Source organism: Paramormyrops kingsleyae, chromosome 10 (assembly GCF_048594095.1).
Source record: "Paramormyrops kingsleyae isolate MSU_618 chromosome 10, PKINGS_0.4, whole genome shotgun sequence".
Classification (NCBI taxonomy): Eukaryota; Metazoa; Chordata; class Actinopteri; order Osteoglossiformes; family Mormyridae; genus Paramormyrops; species Paramormyrops kingsleyae.
The window spans coordinates 32,710,436-32,735,846 of NC_132806.1; the positions used below are offsets into that span (position 1 = coordinate 32,710,436).

General features: G+C 40.8%; 2 protein-coding genes across 4 annotated transcripts; one reads left to right on the forward strand and one right to left on the reverse strand.

Annotated features, from left to right (window-relative positions):
• Positions 1-1,844: 1,844 nt before the first annotated feature.
• On the reverse strand, positions 1,845-15,833 carry LOC111833421 (PDZ and LIM domain protein 4-like). 2 transcript variants are annotated; one of them, XM_023791661.2, is made up of 7 exons: positions 15,761-15,833; positions 9,791-9,942; positions 7,237-7,318; positions 3,707-3,885; positions 3,424-3,551; positions 2,555-2,681; positions 1,845-2,434 (listed from the first exon to the last, which is right to left on the reverse strand). In XM_023791661.2, the coding sequence occupies exons 2-7, from the start codon at positions 9,856-9,858 to the stop codon at positions 2,239-2,241; spliced, it is 780 nt and encodes a 259-aa protein (XP_023647429.1). In that variant the 5' UTR covers positions 9,859-9,942; positions 15,761-15,833; the 3' UTR covers positions 1,845-2,238. The 2 variants fall into 2 exon arrangements, with proteins under 2 accessions (XP_023647429.1, XP_023647428.1); XM_023791660.2 differs by lacking the exon at positions 15,761-15,833 and adding an exon at positions 11,309-11,958.
• On the forward strand, positions 14,969-23,823 carry LOC111833420 (prolyl 4-hydroxylase subunit alpha-2-like). 2 transcript variants are annotated; one of them, XR_002835748.2, is made up of 15 exons: positions 14,969-15,005; positions 15,790-15,890; positions 16,058-16,154; positions 16,576-16,727; positions 16,862-16,999; positions 18,141-18,380; positions 18,830-19,020; positions 19,922-20,098; positions 20,299-20,369; positions 20,498-20,597; positions 20,743-20,796; positions 21,164-21,223; positions 21,296-21,361; positions 21,788-21,856; positions 22,214-22,282. XR_002835748.2 is itself a non-coding variant. In XM_023791658.2 (15 exons), the coding sequence occupies exons 2-15, from the start codon at positions 15,809-15,811 to the stop codon at positions 23,429-23,431; spliced, it is 1,599 nt and encodes a 532-aa protein (XP_023647426.2). In that variant the 5' UTR covers positions 14,969-15,005; positions 15,790-15,808; the 3' UTR covers positions 23,432-23,823. The 2 variants fall into 2 exon arrangements, 1 of the variants encoding a protein (XP_023647426.2); XM_023791658.2 differs by lacking the exon at positions 21,296-21,361 and adding an exon at positions 23,361-23,823 and having other exon boundaries at positions 22,214-22,310.
• Positions 23,824-25,411: the final 1,588 nt, after the last annotated feature.

Below are 25,411 nucleotides of genomic sequence, written 5' to 3' on the forward strand. Positions count from 1 at the left end.
TGCCTCAGCACATGTGTATGTTGAGTAAAGGAATCCTTCTCTAATCAAGTACCACACGGTCCGATCGGAACAAAAATATACAACATTTTAATTGTTCCTTTACAAGAACAGTTGCCAGTTTTAAGTGTCTGAAAGCTGTTTGGCAGATTAATCTGTAAGGACACAAATCAAAACATTTGTTCCCTTGTTTTTGAGACTTTTGGGCAAAAATCTAATTTATTTCATTTTTGACCTTTGGAGTAATTGCATAAAATATAAATTAATTTCGAAGCAGAGAGCCCAGGGCAATAATATCTCCCAAAAGTACTTTTGTAAGAGCTGAGAATGCTGAGTCATTTGTACAGAATGCTGAGTCATTTGTACATAGGGTGACCCCTAACCCATGTCAGGAGGGACACTATGCACTGCTTCAGGTTTTACAAACTACTTTAAACCTGAAGTGCTCCTGTGCTCAGCCAAGTTGTTTGTTCATTTAGTACTTTCACTGGTTTGTTTCCTTGAATGAAAGACTCTGCTTCACATTAACATTAGTGACCAATCAGCACACAGCAAGAACTCAGTGCTTAAGTGAAATCCAGGTCCTTTTAACTGAAATGGTTGAAATGGCAGTTTACAAATCCTGTCGTAGCTCATCGGGTCCCTCCTGACATGGATTAGGTGGTCATCCTATTTGCACAACAAGCAACAGTGTAAGAAATTACATGACTATTGCTGAAGCAGTATCACTTAGTGGTGGCATGTGAAAGGACAGCTACAGACTCAGATCAGGTGAACCTGATTACACTGAAACAAGTCACACAAAGTTGGGCTTTTAATTAAGATTTTTTTAGGAGAGGTGGTGAGAGTGTAGGGGGGTAGAGATTGTAGAGATTATGGGTATATTATTATATACTGTAATAGTATATATTATTTGCATGTAATGATCTTATAGCCAAGGCTACATTACAGAACCGTCATTGTAATAGATGCATTATAAATACCTATGTTTTGCCATAAATATGGAAACTGCAATTAAATAACCACCTAGCTATAATATTAACTACAGTATATTTCAATGAGAATTTAATGGTTATTCTGTCACTCATTTCTGTGGAGAACAGATTGTTAATCTGTGTTAGAAATGTATGTATGACTGACTGTAAATACACAACAATCTCTGAATAAATGGGAATTTCTGCAGTAGTGATATAGATGATGTTATATTAACATTTTAAGGAAACTTTTGCAAATCAAAAGGATTTGCAAACATCATGTTTAATTCACATGTCTGCAGCACTGAATAGTGAAATGATTTATGCCTGGTTACAAAACTGAAATTGCACCATACCAAAATATTACCTCAGCACATGTGCATGTTGAGTAAAGGAATCCTTCTCTAATCAAATACCACACAGTCCGATCGGAACAAAAATATACTCGATTTTAATTGCTCCTTTACAAGAACAGCTGCCAGTTTTAAATGTCTGAAAGCTGTTTGGCAGATTAATCTGTAAGGACATAAATTGAAACATTTGTTCCCTTGTTTTTGAAACTTTTGGGCAAAAATCTAATTTATTTCATTTTTGACCTTTGGAGTAATTGCATAAAATATAAATCAATTTCAATTGCAGACACCCCAGGGCAATAATATCTCCCAAAAGTACTTTTGCAAGAGCTACTGCAGAATGCGGAGTCATTTACACAACCAATTTTAAAAAGAAAAAGCAACAGTGTAAGAAATTACAGGACTATTGCTGTTTCATAAAACAGCAGCTAGAGCAGAGTAACTAAGAAACACAACATTAAGTCTGCTGTGACGCTGCTATTAATACCCATGTTTCAGTTACTACAATGATACAACTGAGGACTCAGAATGTATTTTAATGCAACAAAGAAGAAATAATGGTGACAGAACCTTTTCCTTCAAAGCAGTGACCCAGATTTCCCCAGTGCAATGTTTAAATGAAGAAGAGCAATGCAATTTAAACATTTAAACAAATATATCATACAACAATAAAAAAGAATCTAAGAACCCCATACCCTTACGGCTGTGTGGAAACTCTTCATGGAAACTGTTACATGTTTAACCCATCAAAAACCATGCCAGTAATAATGCAGGTGAGAGATTATGAGATGTGAAACTTCTACTAAATCCTTCTGTTACGACCATCCATTCTTGTCACAATCAATTTTTGTACATACCTTGCAGAAAATTCATAAACTAAGGCACATATTTTAACAAACACCGACTGAAACCAGCTACACTTTGGCGTTGGGGTAGACCGCGACAACGTCGTACCCCTCGGGGGGCTGGACGCGGGCCTTGGCATGGGTCTCACAGTACAGACTCTCCTCGATGATAAAATAGCCCTTCTTCTTCAGGTTCATTCCACAGTCATCACACAGGAAGCACTCGGAGTGATACAGATTGTCTCTGGCCTTTACGATCACGCCGCTGTGTGTCATGACAGACCAAGAAGCTACATTAGTATGCTTAACTTCATATGCAACATTTCCTGTAGTTTACTTACATTACTGTTCACATGCACTAATGCCATGACTCCACTCTACTCACACGATATTCTTTGCACAGCGGGTACACTGAGGCAGTGGCTGCACACTGGGTTTGGGGCTAAGGTGGGGCACCGGCGACCTGACGGAAGACTTCGTGCCCCCAGCCAGCTGCCCTCTCGGCAAACGACCTGCGGTGATGGGCAACACAGTGGGCTAGCTGAGTTTTCACATCTGGTTTTAAAGGTATTTAGCATATTGGTCAAAGAATGAAAAAAAAATATATTGGTAACACTTTACTTGATGAGGCACAAATAACAGTATTATGCTATTACTTATGTATTAATTAACCACAAACTAAGTCTTAGTTACAGTACATAGTGATCCCATGTTAATACATCATTAATGAATCGTGATGCATGTTTTAACTCAAGCAGTTACTATATTTGTTACTATATCTGTTAATTCTGTAAACCTTTGTGAACCACTGAAGGTACTAGTGAAGGAACAAGTCATGAATAACACAAGTGAAATAGTTATCTCATGCTTGTTCATCATTAATGAATCGTGCAACATCTTTCATCTCAAGTGTCGACTATATTTGTTGATGATTTGTACTTCAGTAATCACTATTTGTACTGTGTCAAGTGTTACCAAAATATCGGTAGCTTTCTCATATACTACATACAGATTTCTCCAATATGTTGTTTGCAGTTCATTAAATTTTAATTAAATCTGTGTGCAGCCCATTCAATCTGTTTTAAAAGGCCTCTAGTGAAAATTAGGAAGGAATTCTGAAAGTGACTATTTTTCTACTTCATAAATTGTAAAGGAAGGAGAGCATTTTTAATGAAAACTGACTTTTGATTTACGCCAAAAAAACACATTAAAATGCACGTAAATACATTGACGTGAGACTGCGAGGCTACAGACCTCCCTCTTCTGCTTCGAGCATGCCCTGGAGGTAGAGAAATGAGCCAGACTGTTTCGGCGCCATCGGCGGCTCTTCAGGCTCCTGCAGCATTTTAAAGACGTCTGACTCGCCATTGAACGTGCCATCGCTGTCGGGAGAGAAACACCCATCACAAGTTTGTTTTTCGCATTCACTCTGGCCACTTTCTGCAGAGGCTAATAGCTGGGTGTGTATTTCAGTTCATGTTCTGCTTTCTGCTCTGGGAACGTTGTTTACGTTGTTCATAAACCACCTGTAGCTCACCTCTGGGAGCTGAGGCTGAGGTCGGCCATTTGCTTTGGTAAACCACTGCTTCCGTGTGAGTAAAGCCCAGCAGGACTATTGCACTGGGGGGGCAACCTGGAGTTTCTGCTGCAGAGAGTCACATCTGGGCCGTTCTGGGCCACTTTTCCATGGCACCCACTTCCAATTGGCCTGAAATTCTGGAAAAGAACAGAGACCAACATTAGAAAACAGGCTGACTACATACTAAATGCCCCGGTGACCTAAATGTCCCAAGAGCATTCAACATATGAGAGTCCTGGCTCAGCAGGCTGTGCCTGTGATCAGTAGATCGCTGGTTTGAGCCCCGGCCTCCGCAGAACAGTCACATGTCCGTGGGCCCTTGAGCAAGGCCCTTAACCCCCAGCTCCATGGGCGCCGCTGCAGGTGGCTGCCCTTCACTGCCAGGCTTACTCTCACCTACATATGTGTCTGTGTGGCATGGAGAGCAAGATGGAGAAGCTGAAGAGAATGTCCCCACAAGGGATCAACAAAGTGTCAGTATGTATTTATTATATATTAAAGAGAAGGATTTTAAATGGTTCAGGCATGGATTAAGGAAACCCTATATATATTTGTGTAAGAAATCCATAGCAGATTTTATTATTTGTAATCACAGGCTTATGTCTGGAAAATACTTTTGCGATGGTATACATTTGTCAGAGTAAAGGGATTTTGCTTCAGCCTTTACATTTGCTGTAAGGAATGGGCTTGTTGTAAGAACAGTGTAATCTACTATAGGCCTATAGACATTAGCGAGGGCTCTTGGTGGGAAATTCACCCGAGGCTAAGGAGTGCATGGGATGTTGCGAGGGATGTTGCGTGGGATGTTGCGTGGGATGTCTCTGTAAGTGTAAAATTCCCGGCGCCTTGCTCTGCTCGCCCTGCCGAGCTTTTAAATGGGCTGAGTCATAACATGGAGAGGAGACACTGTCTCTCCCCCTCCCTCCCTAACCTCACTTCACACTTGGCCTCGTCTGCTTTCATTTTCTCCCCCAGGGGAATTCTGGGCTACGGCAGGATACACTGCCAACAGGTAACAGGACAGTAAACTTTTAGTTGCTGCACCTTATTTATTTAACCGTTGAATGAAGTCAACATTAGTTGGTATATGTGCTTGTTCAGTTGTTCTCTGGGGAAACATTGCCCTATTTAAAATGAGTTATTAGTTATACTGTCGACCAACCCATCCTTTGCCAACTACCTGCTGGTATAAAGTTTTAATTTTATAATGAAGCAGTATGTTTGAAGTCGATTATTAAAGGCACATCTCAATATTCCACACTTAAAACACCAAAAGTATGTCTGACCAATATGAAAAACTAGTCCAAAGTTTCAAATACATGCCTGTGTGGAAAAATCGTTCTTTATTGTCATATTGGTGTGTAATGTTACCCAGCCAACAGGATGACATCACCGAATTCCCATGACTGTAGGATGGGCTGCTTTCTTATCTGTTAATTTGTAGTTAAATTTTCCCAAGACCTGGCACATCTTTGGTATGACTGGGGATAGATATTTCATGCCCCACAGATGAGCATTTTTGGCACGAGACTCTGCACATAACATTTGCAAAGTCTAACGTGCACTGAGGCAGAACTGCTAAATGTCCCTTTGCATACTCTGACGAAATGCTGAAATGAATTATTGAACGACACTTGCAAAGATTTCTGGGAAAAGGCTCGCTTTGTTAAGTATTAATAACCATCTTGGGTACTGAGACCACACTAAATGATCATTTTTTAAAATTTTATTTTATATTTTTGAATCAGTCATTTGTGTTTTTGCAGGAGTAACTTAGTTATAATCTATAATTAGAATAAATGCTATGTAACAAACGTTAAACATGTATGGCATTTCCAAGCCCTTTGTTACTATCAAGGTAAAGTTCATTTAAACAATCTTAATCTGTTTTAACTGGCCTTAACAAGGCTATAGAAAGTCAATATTACGCAATAATAGTCTAAAGCTTCGTGTTAACATAAATCCCACCTTCTATTCAAGCTTGGCTAACGTCACTGCCGGGGCATGAACCGGCATCTCCTACAACCTTCAGGTTACCAAACAGTAACGCAGCCACAGCAACGAAAGGATTAGCCAACATAAAAGTAAAACTCAGCAACTGCACTTTTCAAACAGTTTAACGTTATATATTGCAAATAATAACATCCTAAATGTGAACAAACCCATGTAACCCACATAATATTCTCTGAGTTCTAAAACTTTTACATATTGTGTTCAGTTCAGATGTTTACTGACATTAACTGAAGCACAAATGAAGGCGTAGCCTAAAGTGAGTCTATATATAAACCAATTTACTGTGAAAGTTTGCCAAGAGGAGTTTGTGCAAAGACTGTAGGGCTGCCCCCTGCCCCCCTCAGCTAGTGGGGGGTGGCAGGGCTGTACATACTACTCATCTAAACCTTTATTTTTACAAATTTCATCATTTTGTCTCCTGTGGTCAGTGGATCGTCAATGAAAAGAACAGCTTTATAGCATTATACAGAAAATGAGTGTATTATTATTTTGGCTGTAACAGTAGGCGTATTCATCATGTACACTTTGGTTATATGATTTTTGGTCCGGAACATACAATGAAACAAATGAGAACATTTATTGACTTGGATGGAACTTAAATTCATGAACAAAGGAAAGCTTTTGCTATTTGTGGCTGTGAGTTGGTTACAGTTACAGCCAGTAATACCAGTGAGCCAGAGGTCAAAGACCCAGCCACATCACTTAAATCAATACTTTCGGAAAATGTTGCTTTCCTTACAAACTGCACCAACACAGCAGTGTGAGTTCTTGATAAGACCAAGACTGTTGAATATGGCATTTAAGGTGCTTTTGCCTAGAAATTCAGAAACAGCGACAAAATAACTAAGGTTACAGAGATGGCAGATATACGACCATTACTCAGCAGCAGAGAACATAGGATGTAGTTCATTACAGTTGTTATTGTGCAGTCTTATTTTTTAAATTTGATTTACTTCACATATTTTTTCATATTTATGTGCAAATAATTAGGCATCTCTTAAGTTCTGTTACAGACACGTCGATGGACACATTGCCTTTTGTTTGGTTTACAGCTGCTTGTAATTGCTCCAGTTTTAATAATAAACAATTGATAAACACCCATTTTCCATTTTTCTTGCTGTACCAAAATTGCGTTTAACCGTGAACTCAAAACCAAGGTTTGTACCAAACCATTAATTTTCTGATACAAATTTTTTTAATTATATGTGCTTACATTCAAAGACTGGAAAACGCAAAGTCGGTTTTCAGTCATCGAAAGCGGTCGGGGTGTTGGTTGGGCCCCTTTAGTGCTGTTCTGGCAAACTGAGCATGTTGAATCAGCGTTGAAGCTACTCGGTGAGACTGAGCTGTGTGATTGGGCTGCATGTGAACCACCTCCAGTCGTGCCACCGTGTTCCGGCGTGAATGTTCACAATCGACAGGAGGGGACAGGAGCCGGCTGTTTGCTTATCATTACACTGATGATCATACAGTACCTTAGATTCAGACTCCATAACATCGCATGGCTTTGTTTTGTCATCCTCAGTCACTAATGGAGAGCCGCTTGTTTCTTTTGACCTGTAAAAAAAGAATAACCATATTCAACTGGTTTCTGTGACAAGTGTAAAAACGGCACTGAGTGACCAGTAACTGTAGCACATGGCCCCACTGGTGCCATTTCCGCTCTTGGTTCTGCTGCTCTACCCTCACGGATCATCTCCTGAAAGAAGCCCTTTGAAAGTACCTGGTAGGAACTCCATTACGGTGAAAAGGAATTAGACAATGAATTCTAAATTTGTAAAGTTGAATTCTGAGAAATAGCTAAAATTAGTTGCTGAAATCATGTCATCTTTCTCTTATACTGAAGCAAGACATGACAGGGCTTGTGTCATTAAATTATTTACACCTTGAAAACAAGATCCTGTTACTTCAGAGCGGCTGAAAAAAGCCTCATTTAAAACAGTGAAAAAAATTCTGAAAAATCAATATTTCAATTTTTTTCAGACAAGGCAGATGTTTTTAAGGAATAACCAAACAATGGACAGATGTCAGTTAATACTACAAAAGAGGGCCACATCCATCCATTTTATGTAAGAGTTGCAGGGGAGCCTATCCCAGAAGCTACAGGTGAAAGACAGGAAATAACCCTGCATGGGTCACCAAAACACTGCAGGGCTATTTTGGTATCAATGAAAATTTATTTCAGTTCATACTTTGAACATAAAGTTTGATAGGACATCCCAAACAAACCGGATTCATGTTTTTTTTTAAAAAAGTTAATAGGCTGAGGATACATTTTTATTTCTGCCAGATAACCTCACCAAATGCAAATCTCGGTATTTTCTCGGGAATTAAGGATGAATTACACACAACTGCGTTGGAAAAACCCCCGGAAGCGATGCACTATGTCAACCACCTTCTCTTTGTCTGGCTACGTTGGCATCCTTTTCCAACATGGATCCCAGCTCTTAGGATAAAGACTCAGGATGACTCACCGTCTCTGACTATGAGTTGCCTAGACAAGACGCGCTGTTGACTCACTCTGTTAGAGTCAGTTTGGGAAGGTCGTTCCCTATGTGCTTTAACCATTTGATAGTCAGTAAGTAGAAGCACAGCTGGAGGGCATGTTTGTCCCTTGTCTCCATGAGCTGATGTGTCACCCTAACCCTGCCTTCCTGTTGGGCGACCCCACGCTGACACCCCCACACCATGTTCTAAGAGAGCATCTGGGGATTTGCTGCGATGTGGCATTTTCCTGAAGCCGGAATGGCTCTTTTTAGGAAAGGCAACTTTGACCGTGGAAGACATCTGCGAACGGGCCGCAGTGAGAGGCACCGGTCCAGGCTCACAGCACAAGCCGTATGTCACAGGGCAGCCCATAATAACACAGCAGCCCACTAAAATAGAATACTGCCTCATCAGGGATGCAACCCATTCTTTCGGAGGAAAAGAGGACGTTTGCTTATTTAATCAATGGCTGTGTATGAAATATGCTCAGGGAGACTGACGGTCTCTCGAGTTCACTGGAGATATGCATGTCTCTCCCAAGGCAACAGTCGCAAACAATATATCTTCATTTGCTATTTCAGTGTGTTATTCTGTGTTACATAATGAAAGCTTAGCCTTGTGTCTGCTGCATGATTACTGCTCTTTTCTTGGGCTCCGGTCTCCGTCATCAGCAGTATCAGACGTTAGGCTTGCATTTTCGACCTGGCCACAAGTGGCCCTGTTCTGCGCTGGGCTAATTCGCAAAGAGCCCAAGGCCTATTCTGGACACACTGTGCATGGTTCTACTTACACTTTTACTCTGTTGCCCTGTTTTACTGGGAAAGTCTCTTAAAATTTACTGCAGAATTTAGTCATGGCTCCACGTCAAGCAGCCATCTGAGTTGCTCGTGTTACTGGCAAGGACCTGATCCAGCATCCAAGAGCTCCAGATGATACTGTGTTGGTTCAGGTTCATCTCTATGAAACTAGTTCCAAGTCACATAACAGGGCAACTCATGCTTTATCCACTGTGACAAAAGAGGATATTAAAGGTGTTTTTGTGGCCATTTGGACCCCGAGGAACGTCAAGTGTGCGTGATGTAAACCAGCAGCATGAAGTGCCTTTGTGGGAGGGGTGGGCTGCTAAAGCATGGACATAAATTACCCCCCCCCCCCCCATGATTAAAACCAACTAATACAACCCCCCCAATAATCAAGTCTCCTCCAAAATGAGTGGAGACCTCAACCCCCTTCCCCCCAGTGTGCAGACCAAAATTACGCTCTTGCACCCTACTGCCCCCATGAAACACATTTCTTGCCTAAGGGCCCCCGCCCACATCACTGGCAGTCTCTCCTCTGCTAGTGCACCTTCTGGAAGTGAGGCAGAGCTTGCTAGTTCACCACAATCCTCATGACTCAGGAACCATCTCAATGACTTTCACTATTACCTCTCCGGAGGCTAAGAATCCTCTTCCATCACAAGGCCTTTCTGGGCTACTTGGCCCTACGCAGTGCACTAATTCATGAAGACCTCCACTGGCTGCCCATATTTCCCCTTCTTACCTGCTGATGTCCAGTGCTAGGTGATCAGAACTGCCCTTGATGCGGTTCTGAGCCTCCATGTGGTTCATACTCTCTGTGCTGTCTCCATTGATGGCCAGGATAACATCTCCGAGCTTCAGCTTGGCCTGCTCAGCCTTACTTCCAGATGTTATCTTTTAAAGAACAACAAAGAGACCAGCTCACAGAAACCCTTTGATTGAATGTGAATCTGAATTTTGGTGCATTGTCCGTCTGGCAAAGACATTAACAATTGTGTTTTCGAGGCCAGGCGAAAGGTCATGACTTGATCCATTACAGTCTCCCTTCCACAAATTCCCCATTAGCACATATAATAAGAATTAACCGGTATTAAATGAAAAAAAGAAATTCCAGAATATTTGCTATAGAAATATTGAATATTGTATATTATTTTGACGAAGTTAGGGGTATTTATAGATGCAGTGATTAACATTTTTCACAACCCTGACCGCGAATTATTTAAGAAAGGTACTTTTAGCTACAATATTAGATATTATAATCATTCATTGTATTAAACAGACCAGCCAGACTGAAAATACCTCAGCCCATAATGAATTTCTACTTTGGTCCCCGTATTTGTAAACCTACAAACACATATGCAGTTTTTAGGTGACATCTATGTCAGTTACAAACTGTTGCTCATTTATTAACAGGGTTTCTGTTTGCCTGATAACACCGACGCGAATAACGTTTCTTTGAAAGAACCGAACGTTGAAAAGACATAAAACAAGTTCGCGTTTCACTTGACTTTGTGAGTTAATATAAGTCTCATATGACAGCATGCCGATACATCTTACTTTATCTCTAGCCACATGGCTCTATGGAATGCGGTACTTTATGGGTTGAAAATAGAAAGGGATTACATACAATGACAAGAAAGTAAATGAAGCAAACGGACACAAACGCAAAACGGAACTCGCTGTGAAAGGGAAGATAAGGACTGTGAAATAGGAATAAGCGAAAACGGATCAGATAGGCTACAAATACGCTGTTCCTGAGATACATTAAAAAGCCAAAGAGGAGTTTAAGAGTCAACGCAGTTAATGTCATTATAGTAAAATGAGAATTTTACATAGAAAGATAACAGTGTTGTATAAATCAACTGACGATCCCTGTGTTCCACCTCTTTTAACACCCCATTCAAGATGAGATGACTTTTCGGAGTAGTTGTAAATCCGTGGTATGTACATTATTTGATAAGTGTTAATAAAACAAATTATGTAGCCTATTACTAATTTAGGTATTATGGTTGAAAAAAAGTAATACACGAGCAGAAGATATTACGTTTATGTATCCATTAATCGTGTTATAGCCTATGTGGTAAGACAAACTCGGTACGGATGCCTTGGTTAATAAACTTCGACAGACGATAGAACCGCACTTATGATGGGAACTGAAATACGGGATGGAAACGAGAACTATGCCCCACACCGAACCTGAGTTTATTCCAAGCGACGGAAAATACACTGGAAGGTAAATAAAGAGACAAAGGAAGCCTACCTTAGATATTGTTAAAGGTGTACTGAAGTCCCTTCCACCGACAAGTCTAAAGCCCCAGGGAGCGGGTCCGTTTAGGATTACAGTTTTGGACATCTCGTTGTTAATAATTTTCTAAAAAATTAATGAAAAACTAAAATAATATTCAATCAACAACGTAGACTTCACAGCGCCACTGCGTCGGTGCCGCAACAACGTCTGAGGATTTTCTCTCTCACTCGTTCGCACCTTAAATAATGAATCATCCTCATGACGTTGAATAAGGGAAGTTTTGTGGATGAGTTACACGTTAAACGACAGAAATCAAAAACACACGTATAAAATATAAAACATTTAAACGTGTTTAGGCTAAAAACTGAAACATCGTAATCTCCATTCGATTCCCATAACTGAACAAAGTAGCGTCCTGCCGCTTACAATAGTTATAAAAAAGGCAAGATCTTAGCAGACTGCAGCTGAGAGACAAGGCGGCTTCATTTTACACCAAATCTTCTTTCATTGTTTCTGATTTTAAAATGACATAGGCCTAATTCCACGTGTGATTTTCTAGTAAGGGGTTACTTTGATAGGCTACCTCTTGCCAAAGCCACATGTGACAAACTATTCCCGTAGCAGCATTAATGCACTAATAATCTTCATCATTTCCCGGGATGTGACAGGGTCATTTTGACAGCCGGTATACAGTACGTGCCCCCTTTCCCATGCCTAACACCGCATTTCCAGTACGGGAGTGAGCGGACCTCATGGCGGACCTCGGTATTGCGCTTTCGCGTCACGCTGCAGCCAGTCAGCGTGCAGGCGGTTCCGAGCCCGAATCACCATGGATTCTCAGATATGCGTCTCCTTCTGAAACCGACGGCTCCATCTGCAGGGTCTGTAAATTCAGACTTATACACACACACACACACCCACACAAATATATATATATATAAAAACCTAGAAGTCTATATAGAAATCTAGGCTAGATGCTAATGTGTTCTGCGAGTTAAACTGTTGTCTGGAAGTTGTCCCATTGTCACTTTGTTATCTGACCTGTAGCGCCTCTCTTGAGTGGTGATTCATGAATAATCTACTGACTCCCAACTGTTGAAACGTCTTCATAAAAATATCTATCTACGGTTCTTTACTAACAACAACCCTTACGGTGGTACACGCAGTATTTTGCACTTATTTACAAAAGGATTTAGTGATTTTAGCTTGAATCCTTTGCGAAATACCAGTATGGAACCGATACTTGACTAAAACATAAAAATTTGATTAACGCGTCCATTTTAATGATATATGTCCAGCTGAGATTGAATAGTTTCTTTTGCTGTCCTGTTAAAATGTTTTACAGTTTGATAAATAAATGAATGAATAATCAAAAGATGTCTAACCTGTCTCAACAGGACTGAAACACCGTATTTATAGAACAAAGACACCTTCTATATAATTCACACATTATAATACAGTTTACAGTTAATTCAAGTTTTCATCCGATCTTTGAATAGAACTAAAGTGAAGTGTATCTGCTGCTCTATGAAGGCATCGGGGTGTGATAAGTGACTGCGTAGCATTGCTTGCCTTGAACAATGTAAGTTATGATTTATTTACAAACCATAGCAGCTAATACATACACTAGCGCAAGCATTTGAAAAATGAAGCTGTAAAATATGTCTATCAGTGCTGTTATTAAAGATAGAGCATCTGAACTTCCACCTCACCTTCCATAATATTCTTTAGAAGAGATTCTCATTCATACAGTGGTGTTTAACCCTGTTGTGGAATGACCCGTATTTTTGTGTGAATTGTGTTCTCGTTGGAGCATCATTAACACGCCTAGAGAAAAAACTCTGTATTGTCTGTTTGTCTAGGACTCTAGGTCACGCTGTCATGATCTGCCTCCGTCTGCCCCCGTCTTGTTCCTGTTTGGCCAGCAGATGTCGCAACTGGACATCCCGTGTCCTCTCATTTTCCACACTTGCGATTAGTCAATTGTTATGGTTCACACCTGTCCCTCACGTAATATCCATTATTTGTGTATGCATTGTGTATGTATGTATGTGCCTGCCCTCTACAGGCTCCCTAGCTCAGTCATTGATGTTATTGTAGCTGTTGTTTGTGTTGGTTCAGTGAATTATAGTATAAGTCTTATCAACAACAACAACAACAACAAATTTATTTTTGCATTTATCACTATCTTGCCTGTTACACTCCCTGTGTCTGAGGTTAGTTCTGGTCCCTCTTAGTGGTTCCTCCTAATCCCTTGTTTGACTCCTTGTGGTCCTTCTATTTCTGTTACAGTGTGTTTTGTTTGTCATAAAACTCTATCCGTTCAAATCACATGCCCGTTTACAGATGCCACTTTATCCTGGTGTCCAGATGCGGCACATGCAGAGTGACACCATTTCCATTAAAAACTTGGTTTGCAGAGGAATTAATTGCACTCTGTCACCGTACTGCATAGCGATACAAATAAATTTTCCGTAGTCAAAGTAAATAAAAAAATAATAATTTGTTTACTGGCAATTTAACATTTATTGGTCACGTGTTCAGAAAAACAGGTTCACTCTAATGCCTAAACCTACGCTGCTCAGAGCTCACGGTGGACTCAGTATATATAAGTATGTTTCATACTTTCTGTGAGTGATCAGAGTGCCGTCTCCCCGCTCATAATTGGTCTTCATTGAATCCTAGATATGGCTTCCATGTGAAGTATTGTTCACCACAATATGAAACGTGCACTCTCATTGACTAGAATAGAACAAGATTTAAACAGAACCTTATAGTGTGATCTTTGGAAATAGTTACTCTACTGAATATATTGAATAGTGCATATAACCATATGTAATATTCCTTATGCCCGTCATCCTCAGACCAAACTCAGAGGCATACTCTGAGAATTTGGTTTTATGATATCACTATCATCATATGCAAAGTAATTTGACAGGCTTTTCCACCATTCTTCCTAAAAACAGAGGACCGTTTCAACAACATAAGCAGTTATGGAAAATATCTTGACTAGTAAATGGGAACATATACTCATACACTTATCTTACAGTAAACCTTCTGAGTTTCAAATAAGACCATTCATCCATTCACATAAACAGTTTTACCTCTACAGAAACACAACAGTAAATTTACTATATGCTGAGAGAGGAGAGGATTTTACATGGCCCAACGATGCTATCTACAGGCCAATGCAAGTATTTTTGCAGAGTGTTGACTAAAAAAATTAATACTAAATGAATAGACTATAATAATTAATAAATAAAAAATGTATTTAGTCTTTGAGAGATATTGTGTAAAAACAGATGTATGATTAATCCAAATCATGAATGTTCCCTTAGTGGTTTAAGTTTCAACATATATTTTGGATTTCATATCTAAAATACATACTGTTAACAGATCCAAATAAATGTAATATTATTTTTAAATAGTTAAACTCAAATTATAAAAAAACAAAAGGTTCACTGTTATTATTTCCGCCACCATCAGCGTCACCCCCCTTATTAAACGCGCTCTATATCTCAAGTCACACAGACCCGCTGAAACGTCGTCTTTCCTGGCGCACTTTATACAAGGTTTATGTCATTCTTTGGGAACCTACCAAGTCGGCAGGGGTGTTTTCTTGTAGGCAAAGGCATCGACGCAACGTTTGAACCGTGGCTGAAGATTTTATATATTGTTATATAGAGAGAGTTATGTAAAGAAAATCCAGGTAAGCCTGATCACTAACCGCATTTCTGTTGGAATAACTCTATCTATTATTCATAAAAACAAAAGCGATGTCGGTAACACAGACTTGCCGCACCTCCAACTTTCTGCGGAGCTTCGGCGCACAGAAGTTCTCGAAGCGTCCATGAGTTAAGATCGCATCCCTAGGGAAGCTTATCAGCAGAGAATCAAATAAGGCCAGAATATGCCACAGAATGTTATTTTTTATATATCTAATTAAGCTTTAGCAGAGTGTCAGGATAGACATCGCCCACCCTTCCTGATTTTACAACACTTAACATCTCAGTGTATTATAGATACAGTTGGTTGTTTTTAGGATGTTTACTTTGGCGGGTAAGAGAATTTTCAATTCGGTGTCCAATTAAAGAGTAAGTGGAACGGATATGTTGTGTATTTTACTTTCTTTTATGTGTACTTTCTTAGTCTAGGATATTTACAAAAACGTTTGAGAACACCGCAGCTTTGATCTTTGGGCATTCACAGTACAGTATTTCCTGCAACTGTAGTTGGCTTTTTGAGCCATGAAATTTTGTGATGTGAAATGTTGTTACTCCCTTTAGGAAAAGAGCAATTTAGTTTGATTGATCCAACACAGTTTTGTCTGATTCTACATGCAGATCGCTGCTCTCAATTTATATATTGACATTTCTATGGTTATGTTTTCACAATAAGAGAGTAGTTTAAATGGAAAACAACTTCTCCTAAACCTTGGCAGACTAAACGTGCTGACTGCCTTACCTCCAGCCAGCACCGTTTGTCTTATTCAGGCTTTATACTGAAGTAAACATGAGACTGGCCATGTTCTTCTGCTTATCTGGAGCCCTGTTTTGCATCCCTCACATCCAGGCTGAGTTCTACACGTCCATCGGTATGTGTGTTCTCATTACGCAGGAATGTACGACATTATCATTGCATGTTGCCGGCAGAAAAGTTAGACATAATTTAAAATTAGTTTAACCGATGAATGTACTTTGAAGAGCGTTTCAAAAGCAGGAAAAGTTTCCTCCGTCTTTTCTCCAAATTGCTTTCTTTTAGGTCAGATGACAGAGCTGATATTTACAGAAAGGGAGCTGGTTCACTCTCTGAAGGAGTATATATGCTCTGCGGAGTCAAAACTTGCATTTATTAAAAGGTAAAGTAATATTTACTGAAATGTTAGTTGTAATACTTGTGTTGGTATTAACATTTGAAGTTCTTCTGGCTCCATTTTTTTGCCCGTTGTTGCATACTTAAATACTTATTTCTGTAAAGCACATTGAATGACCTCTGTGTATGATAATATGCTATATAAATTAAATAAACTTGCCTTGCAAACTTATAGTGCAAACCTGACACCTGGCAGCAGTAAACCCTTTCTGGGAATATATAAATCATCTAAATGATAATTTTATATAATTTATTATTCATATAAATTATTATGTTTGTTATTAATCAGTAATAACGGCTTGGTAACTCAGTCCATGGCCTGTTACATAGCGTGGAGGTCCATCTGAATCTGTGTTTCTGTTATGGAGTCATGCATTGTGTGATCAGTCTGTGTGTGTCATCCTCAGTTGGGCAGATAAGCTGGATGTTTTGACTCAAGTGTCCACAGCGGACCCAGAGGGCTACTTGGCACACCCCGTCAATGCCTACAAACTGATGAAGAGGCTTAATTCCGAGTGGCCACAGCTGGAGACCTTGGTGCAGCAGGACCTGTCCAGCGGTAGGCTTGAGAACCAAACTTATTTTGGGGCTTGAATTGGTAGAACGGGGAGTACAGTTGTGTGTTTGCTGCCTGTGGCCCCGGAGGCGTGTGGTGAAGACCAGCTCTGCTCTGCTCTCTGTCACCTTCCTCAGGCTTCATCGCCAACATCTCACTGCGTCGTCAGTTCTTCCCTGATGACGAGGATGAGAGGGGCGCGGCCAGAGCACTGTTTCGTCTTCAGGACACGTACAGACTCGACTCGGAGCTTTTGTCGAGCGGCCAGCTTCCAGGTGAGAGGGATTTGGCAGCGGAGTGAGGTTTAGCGCCGTGGTCCCCTTCGTCACAAGCGGTATCTTCTCTATCACATACTGCTATGATACCTCGTAAATATTTATCTCTATTAACACGGGGCTAACATTTATTTTTTTGTAAGGAGGGGTGAGAGTCAAAGGAAGATCATTTGAGAAATTTATTGTGATGTTGAAACTCTCAACTGTGGTCATTTCCATTTAAGCTGTATACAGCGTTTTCCTCCAACACTTATAGCTGCCACTATCGACTATTTTTCTATGGGATTAATCTGTCTACTGTTTTACCGATCGATTAATCTGAATGATTAATACCGATCGAATAATCTAAACACTTAATCTTCCTCCAGGAAATGAAATTGACAGTTTAAGTTAATTTCAATTTGACAACAAACTGCATGTCACTGCGGTGCTTTAGATAATGGATGCTGACTTTTCAGCACGATACGGACATTACTTTCGCAAACAATTCCATAAGCAAATTAGCAGTATGCCTAAAATATTAATGAGATGCCCAAAAGTTTTAGATCCTCATGCTTATTAGGTTCGGTTAGTGGAGCACGCCGCTGCGATTGTTTTGGTAAAACATGGAAGCTCTAAGTGGCCACATCTTTTCAAAAAGGAGATATTGTGGTTAAACTAGGTAGAAAGATGTTGGTAGTGTGCCATTCCTTTTTGCAGATTAAAGTAAGACACTTTTTTTTGGGGGGGGGATACCAGCACAAAAAATATTAAAATGCTCTCTATTAATGGAAATGTAATAAACATGAATAGATAGCGCTTATGGTGATTTTTGCCCATTCTGGCCATCCATCACCCCGAATAGTACCTGTGTGTTTCTCTTCAGGTGCTCGAGCATAGCGCTGGTGCCCATGTAGTACGCCATCGAAACTTTGCACAGTGTACAAACCACCTTTTTGCTTTGTTGTAATTTGAACTACGCCAATAATTGCACAGTGATATTTAAGAAAAAACATTTGATGTAATGAACTGAAGCATTTTAGAAACGATGAAGGTAATTCCATAAAAATGATTTTTAAAAAGTGAGGCGTCGATGTTATTGACCACGTTGACTAATCGCGGGAGCCCTAATTGCTAGAAGTAAAAAGTCTCGCATGTTCAGGTGTGCAGTACAGCAGCCACCTGACAGCGGATGACTGCTACTCCTTGGGAAAGACGGCCTACGAGGAAGAAGATCATTACCATTCCGTACTGTGGATGCAGGAAGCACTGCGACGGCTGCACACAGGCGAGGAGGCCTTCGTCTCCCAGGCTGAAGTTCTGGACTATCTCAGCTATTCCGTCTACCAGATGGGAGACGTTCATCGGACTCGTGAGCTGACAAGACGCCTGATTTCAGCTGGTAGGCCTGGCGCCTGCCTCCGTCTTCGTCTGTTTCAGTCTGTCAGTCACAGAAGGAGCCTTTGCTGTCCCTATTTGGCCTTTTGCGATTTTACTGTAAAAGCTTTGTTTTTTTTTTCCCTGAAATTGCAACGTTTTATTCAAAATGTAATTGATTTATCGATTACGTGGCTTTTAAAATATGTTTAGTTAATGCTATAGTGCGTCTAGTTCTGCATTTTTCAAGTTATTCTCGTAGTTTTGCATTTGAGAAGGAGGTTCCCCTTCTGTTCTAACAAAGACACCGATGTGTCACAATCTGAATGAAATTAGCCGGAAGAAGAAAAATCATCATACAGTCCATGAGACTGCGTTGGTTTACTGATTACCATGGGAACTGGGTGAGAGCTGGAAGTCGAGTCCCCACAGAGATGTCGGTGTCAGAGTAACGGTCCTTTCTGTCTTCGTCAGATCCCACCCATGAAAGGGCGAGAGGAAACCTACAGCACTTAGAGCTGATTCTGTCCAATGAGGCGACCCAGAGCAGTACCATGGCAACAGCAGCAAAGCCCATAACACTGGAAACCTATCAGCGTCCCCCCAGTCATCTGTCTGACAGGGAGATATATGAGGCCCTTTGCAGGGGAGAGGGGGCCACAATGGTAAGTGTCCAGTGGGGGTCTGCTAAACTGCTGTGTCTGTCTGCCCAATGGCTCTCCTGTGTTGACCCCTTCCAAATTGATTGGGGGGGGGGGATTCTGTAATTCCTGGCCACTTTCATGTGTCGTTTTACTACCTCACAACAGGAACTGTGACTTTCATGCTAAATATGCACGGGGGGATGCAAAAAGCGTGTAGGTAAATCTTTACATGTAATTTCATACAGAACTACGCTGCCACACCAAAACAATGGAGGATGAACAAGTTGTTTGAAAAAAGTTGAAAATATGGGACAAATCTCATTTTCATACCGGCTGCGACATGTTTGAGTTTTAAATCTGGTCTGTCATTTTCCACAGAATAAAAAAGCCACGTAACATTGCCAAGGCTTATTAGTGTGATAAAGGTTACCTGCCCGCACCTGTTATATTAGACAGAAGTATGTCAGTTAGCCATCAAATTTTCTGAAGCAGGAATATGGAGATGCAAGCAAAAAGGTTCTCATTAATGCATTAAAAAATAATTCCATCTGCTCATTTTTGCTCCACTATTGATATTTTCCCAGCACTTCTGCATAACTTCCATGTTAGTGCTGGTGCTTATGGTCAACCAGTCTGCAGAGTACATTGAAATGATAGTAGTTGTTGATCAAGCAAAAAAACGAAAGGTTCAGGACCTACCTCTGAGGAACTACAGTCGGGCCAAGTTCTTCCAGTGGGAACACAACAGAAGTTCCTGGTTCCTGAAAAAGGTTCTGGTTCCTGCTGTGGGAAAGCCCCTTTTGTCGCTTTATTCATACATGTACTCTCCCGTCTCGCAGACGTGAGTAAACAGTAGGTGTAGACCGGTGTTCGCACTGCTAAGTGTGGTGAGTAACCCCTCCGACCCCCATCTTGTGCTCAGACTCCACAAAGGCGCAGTAAGCTCTTCTGCCGCTACCAGGACCGGGGCAGGAACCCACGGCTGCTCGTGGCCCCTATGAAGGAGGAGGATGAGTGGGATAGCCCACACATTGTGCGCTACCATGATGCCCTGTCACAGGCTGAGATCGAGAGGATCAAAGATCTCGCCAAGCCCAAGGTGAGAAGGTCACAGCGCATGTCATGGAAGGTCATGGTCATGCTGCTAGAACTGCGGTTAAAATCAAGGAAATTATTTGGGCCTGTTGACGTAGTTGTGGTCATTTCTGATGGAAGTACTGCACGTAAAAAACACTTTTTGATTATTATGTGTTTTTCCTGTTTTGTATGTTGTCGTTTTGTTTATACTTGTTCGCAAAGCTCGCAAGGGCTACGATACGCGACCCAGTGTCAGGCGTTCTAACAGTGGCCAATTACAGAGTGTCTAAAAGGTAAGCAGTGAAACGGGTTCGTTGGCCGTGTTCCCTGCGCTGACCGATTCCCCTGATCGTCTTGGCTGGTGCCTGTCTCCGCCCTTCATGCTGGGTTGGCATCTCGGCTCTCTTTCATGTGCCCCCAGCGCCTGGCTAGAATACAAGGTGGACCCTGTTATTGCCCGCGTCACTCGGAGGATAGCCGACGTAACGGGGCTCTCGTTGGAGACTGCTGAGTCGCTGCAGGTGCTTTGCGTCTTTCTGTGGGTTTGATGTGCATCTGAGCTGTCCTTAAAAATACATGTATCCTTCAGTCCAGAGTCCGAACATATCCTCCCATTTGCTGCCTGTAATTCCTCCTTAAATGCGTCTTTTCTGTGTCACCGAACAGGTTGCAAACTACGGAATAGGAGGCCAATATGAGCCACATTACGATTTCTCGAGGGTAAGCTCTGTGTACAAATGACGGCCTAATCAACAAAAGCCCGATAACAAACACTTAAAATCAGATTTATTTTCAGAAATGAAAGATCTTTTAAAACAGGCAAGTAGTAAATCCTTGGTTTACTGGGTTGAAATCCCATTATTGGTCTTATTAGGTTGACTGGCAAAATACTAATGAAAAATACAGTTTTTTCCAGGACTGAATCAGATGTGGACAGTGTTGGTTATAGTACCACCTAGTGAGCAAATCACATTAATTAACAAACATTAACTCCTCCCTGCAAATTAAGCTTGTAATTATACTGTATATTTGCATTGTATGGGCCAGAAGTTTTTGTTTGCAGTTAAAGCTGTAAACTTTCTTTCAGCGTCCGTTTGACAGCGACCTCAAGATTGAAGGAAATAGGCTTGCGACGTACCTGAATTATGTAAGTTTGTGACTCTCCTGTGAGGCACATGCTACCCTTCAATGGATTTACTGTACAATTTTATCTTCATAGAAAGATGAGCCTGATGTTATCAAATCATTAGGCAGTGGAAATCATCAGGCTACTTTTTAATGTTAAGTAAGTATGTAAGTACCGATGACACAAGTAGACGAATCAATGTTTTTCCTTGGTGTTTCCATCATAATACATCATACTTGGTGGTATTTCTGTCTAATGCATCAGCTGTAGCTTGACCTTACATTTAGATTTACTGTGTATTCAAAGTGAGCTGTTTCTATTTTTTAATTAATGACCATTATAATTTGCAAAAAGGCAAATTATTAGGAAACAGTTTCCACTTCTATGCAAATGACTTAACAATTACTTGGCACGTATACGTTGAGTATAGCCTCACCTTAAATTGCATTTTCACAGTCCCTTATCAGTAAAACACTATGTCATTACAATAAACCTTAACTAAACATTAAGTTCATTTTGACAAGCAGGCAAAATTTCGGCTTAAGCTGCGACTGCCCATCTGATATCGCTGTTTTCCTCCAAAAGCTGAGCGACGTGGAGGCTGGAGGTGCTACGGTCTTCACAGACATCGGCGTGGCATTGCGGCCTAGACAGGTGAATGATCATTTCAGTAAAGGGTGACGCAGTCACACTTGTTTGCACTGTGCGCAAATATTGTTGTATTCTTTGGAGGTGTATTTACAGTACAACAGCAGTAGGTGTCGCAATTTCACATTAAATTTCCTCATGGTAGTCTCCAAACTGTTAAGGGTTGGTTATGAAAAATATTGTTTTAGGGAGCAGTATTTTCTACTCCGCTGATTAAAATCAAATTTTGAGTTATTGCCATAACACTTGATTTTTAAGCATTTGTGAAAAGTAAGCAAAGTAGAACAAGTAAGAATAATCCGCAGAACTGTTTTTGCTCTTTCATCTTTTTTCTATAATTTCGGCTGTTTTCTTGCCCTCCAGGGTACTGCTGTGTTCTGGCACAACCTCCATAGGAGTGGAAAGGGAGACTTAAGGACGAGACATGCTGCCTGTCCGGTGCTGCTAGGCAACAAATGGGGTGAGTCTGCACAGTCTGACCCTCCGGGTACAGAGACCGTTCACATTTAAACTTCTGTGTTATTCACCAAACCTCATATGCTAGTAAAAGGAGCTCTTGTACCCAGGGGCGGATTAAGGTGTACAGAGGCCCCTAGGCTACAGTAGTCTGTGGGCCCCCCAACCCCGCCCCCCTCCGCGCCAATGGGGGCCCCCTTGCAGGCTGGCACACGTGGGGCCCCTAGGCTTAAGCCATATCTAGCCTGTGCGTTAATCCGCCCCTGCTTGTACCTAAGAAGGATGGTGTACTATAAAGCAACGTTTTCCAGTCCGCTCAGGAACCCACTGATGGGCCACATTTCGCTCCCTCCCTGCTCCCTGTCAGACAGTCCACATTTTCTTTGCTTGGAAGGGAGCAAAAACGTGGACTGTCTGTGGATCCCTGGAGACCGGATTGGACCGTATTAAAGAAATAAGCTGAACACTCCTCCATCAGTGAACGTCTGACACCTTTATGGTCCCAGCATGTAGAATGCAGTCTATAGTTACTGGTTCCTCGTATTTGGGCTCTGTGGACACATTGTGTGTCTCCCCTCGTTTTAGCGCTCTGTGTTTGTTTTTAATGTTTTCAGAGCCAAAAACCAAACAGAGCTCAATTCACGTAATAAAAATTTGTCGTTAGCAGTTATCATTAGCTTCTGCTATTTTTTTTTGTGCTTTATTGGTTTAGTGTTATTCAATTAAACTTTGGAGGTAGCGGATTAGCAGTTATCAGCTTTTTCCGGTCAGTTGTACCCACCACTGACAATTGACGTCGGTGACTTGGCCTATCCCGTGCTCCTTCTTTTTACTCTCTGAAGTAGAACCACGTTAGGGTAGCCTATGCTAGCTCTTCACTAGCTTTTTCAGAACCAGAGTTTTTACTGTTGCACAGTAACAACAAGCTGCTTGGTACTCATTGTGATTACATGGATGTACTGTAAGTAAAAGAGTCCTGAGATCAGTATGCTGGACAGACTGCAGTGTGAACCAAATAAACACAATCTGCCCCCTGATATTTTGCTATTGGCAGTAGCCAATATGTGGATCCATGAGCGAGGCCAAGAGTTTCGAAGGCAGTGCGGACTGACGGAGGGGGACTGACCTGGATCGCTGCTCTCATCCCCCTAATGTTCCCAGCCAGTGATTACTGCTGCTTGTCCTTATGTGGTTCTCATTCTGCACTTGGGCTACAGAGTAGCTGGAATTTAATGCAGACGTGGAAGCCAACATTTCTCTAATTACTCAGTTTTAATGTTAGATTGCTTGTTTTTAGTTTCTGCAAACCAAACATTTTTTAATTTAACATTTTACTTTCTTTTAAATTCCATTATATAATTTAAATATACAGGTAGTAAACAATTATACTGTGTATCACCTGACAAGCTCCTGAAATAGCAATGTTTTTAGTCTGTATCTCTCTTGGGAAAGTTGGCAAAGTAGCAGTTATCAAGAAATGTGACTCTTGAAAAGAATAAAATGTTTTTGAAAACATGTCCAGTTCTTGGTGTCTGAATTATTTAAATGTGTGTGGAATGCATTGTTGATACCAGACAATTAACTATTTTATTTATTGTATCGCTTAAATGAGGAATACATATGGGTTTAGAACTGGCTGCTGCTTTCATGGCACATGACACTTATTAAATCATAACATATTTGCCAATTAAATGAAATATTTTACCAACATTGCACACACATTGTATGGGTGAAAATCTGGAATTGATAAAATTTTGAGACAAATCGCACCAAAATTAAAGCAATGCTCCTTAGTGGAGGGGTCACTGTAGGAGACTCTTGACATTGTGCATAACTCAAAAAGTATTTACTGAGTGTTATTATCACTTAACAATATGATATGGTGTGGTAGAATTTTCGTTGAAGTTGATTCATTTAAGAGTGTGACAAACTTTATTTCACTGCAAAGCTTTGGAGAACAGACACTCAGCAGTCTTTCATGCGTCTCGTGCTCGGATCCCTGAATAACAAGTGCATACATCTTTTATAGCTAAGAACGCGGCATAAATCGGAGCTAGATAAGATTTTAACCACTCTGAGCTATTAGTTAAGTTCTCCTCAAACGAGCTTCCGAATGGCCTCCTCTCGTTTGTAAATTTCTTATGTTCCCCACAAAGTTCAAGGAGGGGTTGGATACCTGTGGACACCAGTTACTGCTGCTAAATGGGGCCCATTATCAGTCCAAGGCAGGGTCGACCTTTTCATGATCACTCTTGTGGTTTCATTACCCTCTTCAAACAAGCTGAGTTCCTTCTTTCTCCTTTCACGTATCCTTGACCCCTAACATACATTCAATTCAATTCAATTTTATTTATATAGCGCATTATCACAACATTACATTGTCTCAATGCGCTTTACATTTCTGCCTCGTAAGGACCCCCCAGTGAGTAAGCCAAAGGCAACGGTGGCAAGGAAAAACTCCCTAAGAGGAAGAAACCTTGGGAGGAACCAGACCCAAAGGGGGAGCCCATCCTCCATGGGCCGGCAGATGAGTCAAACAATTGAAACATCCATTTCTTATACATGTTTTCTGCAGCAGCCTTACTTCTTGGGTCAGGTCTGTACCTTGATCCGCTCCGTTTTGCAGAATAAGTCATACCAAATTACGTTAGTTCCTCTTATCTAAAAAATGAAAACCTATTACTTCAGCAAGCTTACATTATATGTTTAGTATATTAAATGTTTCAAGGCAGAGGTTAACTGTTACAATCATCATATTTGAACCAACAGTGTTATAATTCTCATTATTAATTACTGATTGAATTTGCATTGAGTTTGCATAACCATTGGATTTTTCTTCCACGATGGATCAAGATCTACACCTGATTGTATTTTGAGAAAAATCACACCGAAATTGAAGAGGCAGCACTATCTTGCGACAAAGGAAGGAAAAGCAGCTGCAGAAGACGCATGTTCTTCTGAACACTGGAGTTCTAGTATTTCATGGATCTTTCTGATACTCAGTGTTAATGGCACTAATCCCTATTGCAGCACTTTAAAATGCTGACTTGCGATAACCTTTAAAAAATTTTAATCCAATGGTTTTCTTCTACCAAAATTACTAAT

Coding starts and splice junctions, on each gene's coding strand:
- LOC111833420 (XM_023791658.2), top strand. CDS start 15,809: ATGAGACTGGCCATGTTCTTCTGCTTATCTGGAGCCCTGTTTTGCATC. Junction 17,000..18,140: donor GTCGAGCGGCCAGCTTCCAG/GTGAGAGGGATT, acceptor TCGCATGTTCAG/GTGTGCAGTACAGCAGCCAC. Junction 20,598..20,742: donor AGACTGCTGAGTCGCTGCAG/GTGCTTTGCGTC, acceptor GTCACCGAACAG/GTTGCAAACTACGGAATAGG.
- LOC111833421 (XM_023791660.2), bottom strand. CDS start 11,401: ATGTCCAAAACTGTAATCCTAAACGGACCCGCTCCCTGGGGCTTTAGA. Junction 3,886..7,236: donor TTATGGAGTCTGAATCTAAG/GTACTGTATGAT, acceptor GTTCTTTTCCAG/AATTTCAGGCCAATTGGAAG. Junction 3,552..3,706: donor CTCAGCCTCAGCTCCCAGAG/GTGAGCTACAGG, acceptor CTCTCCCGACAG/CGATGGCACGTTCAATGGCG.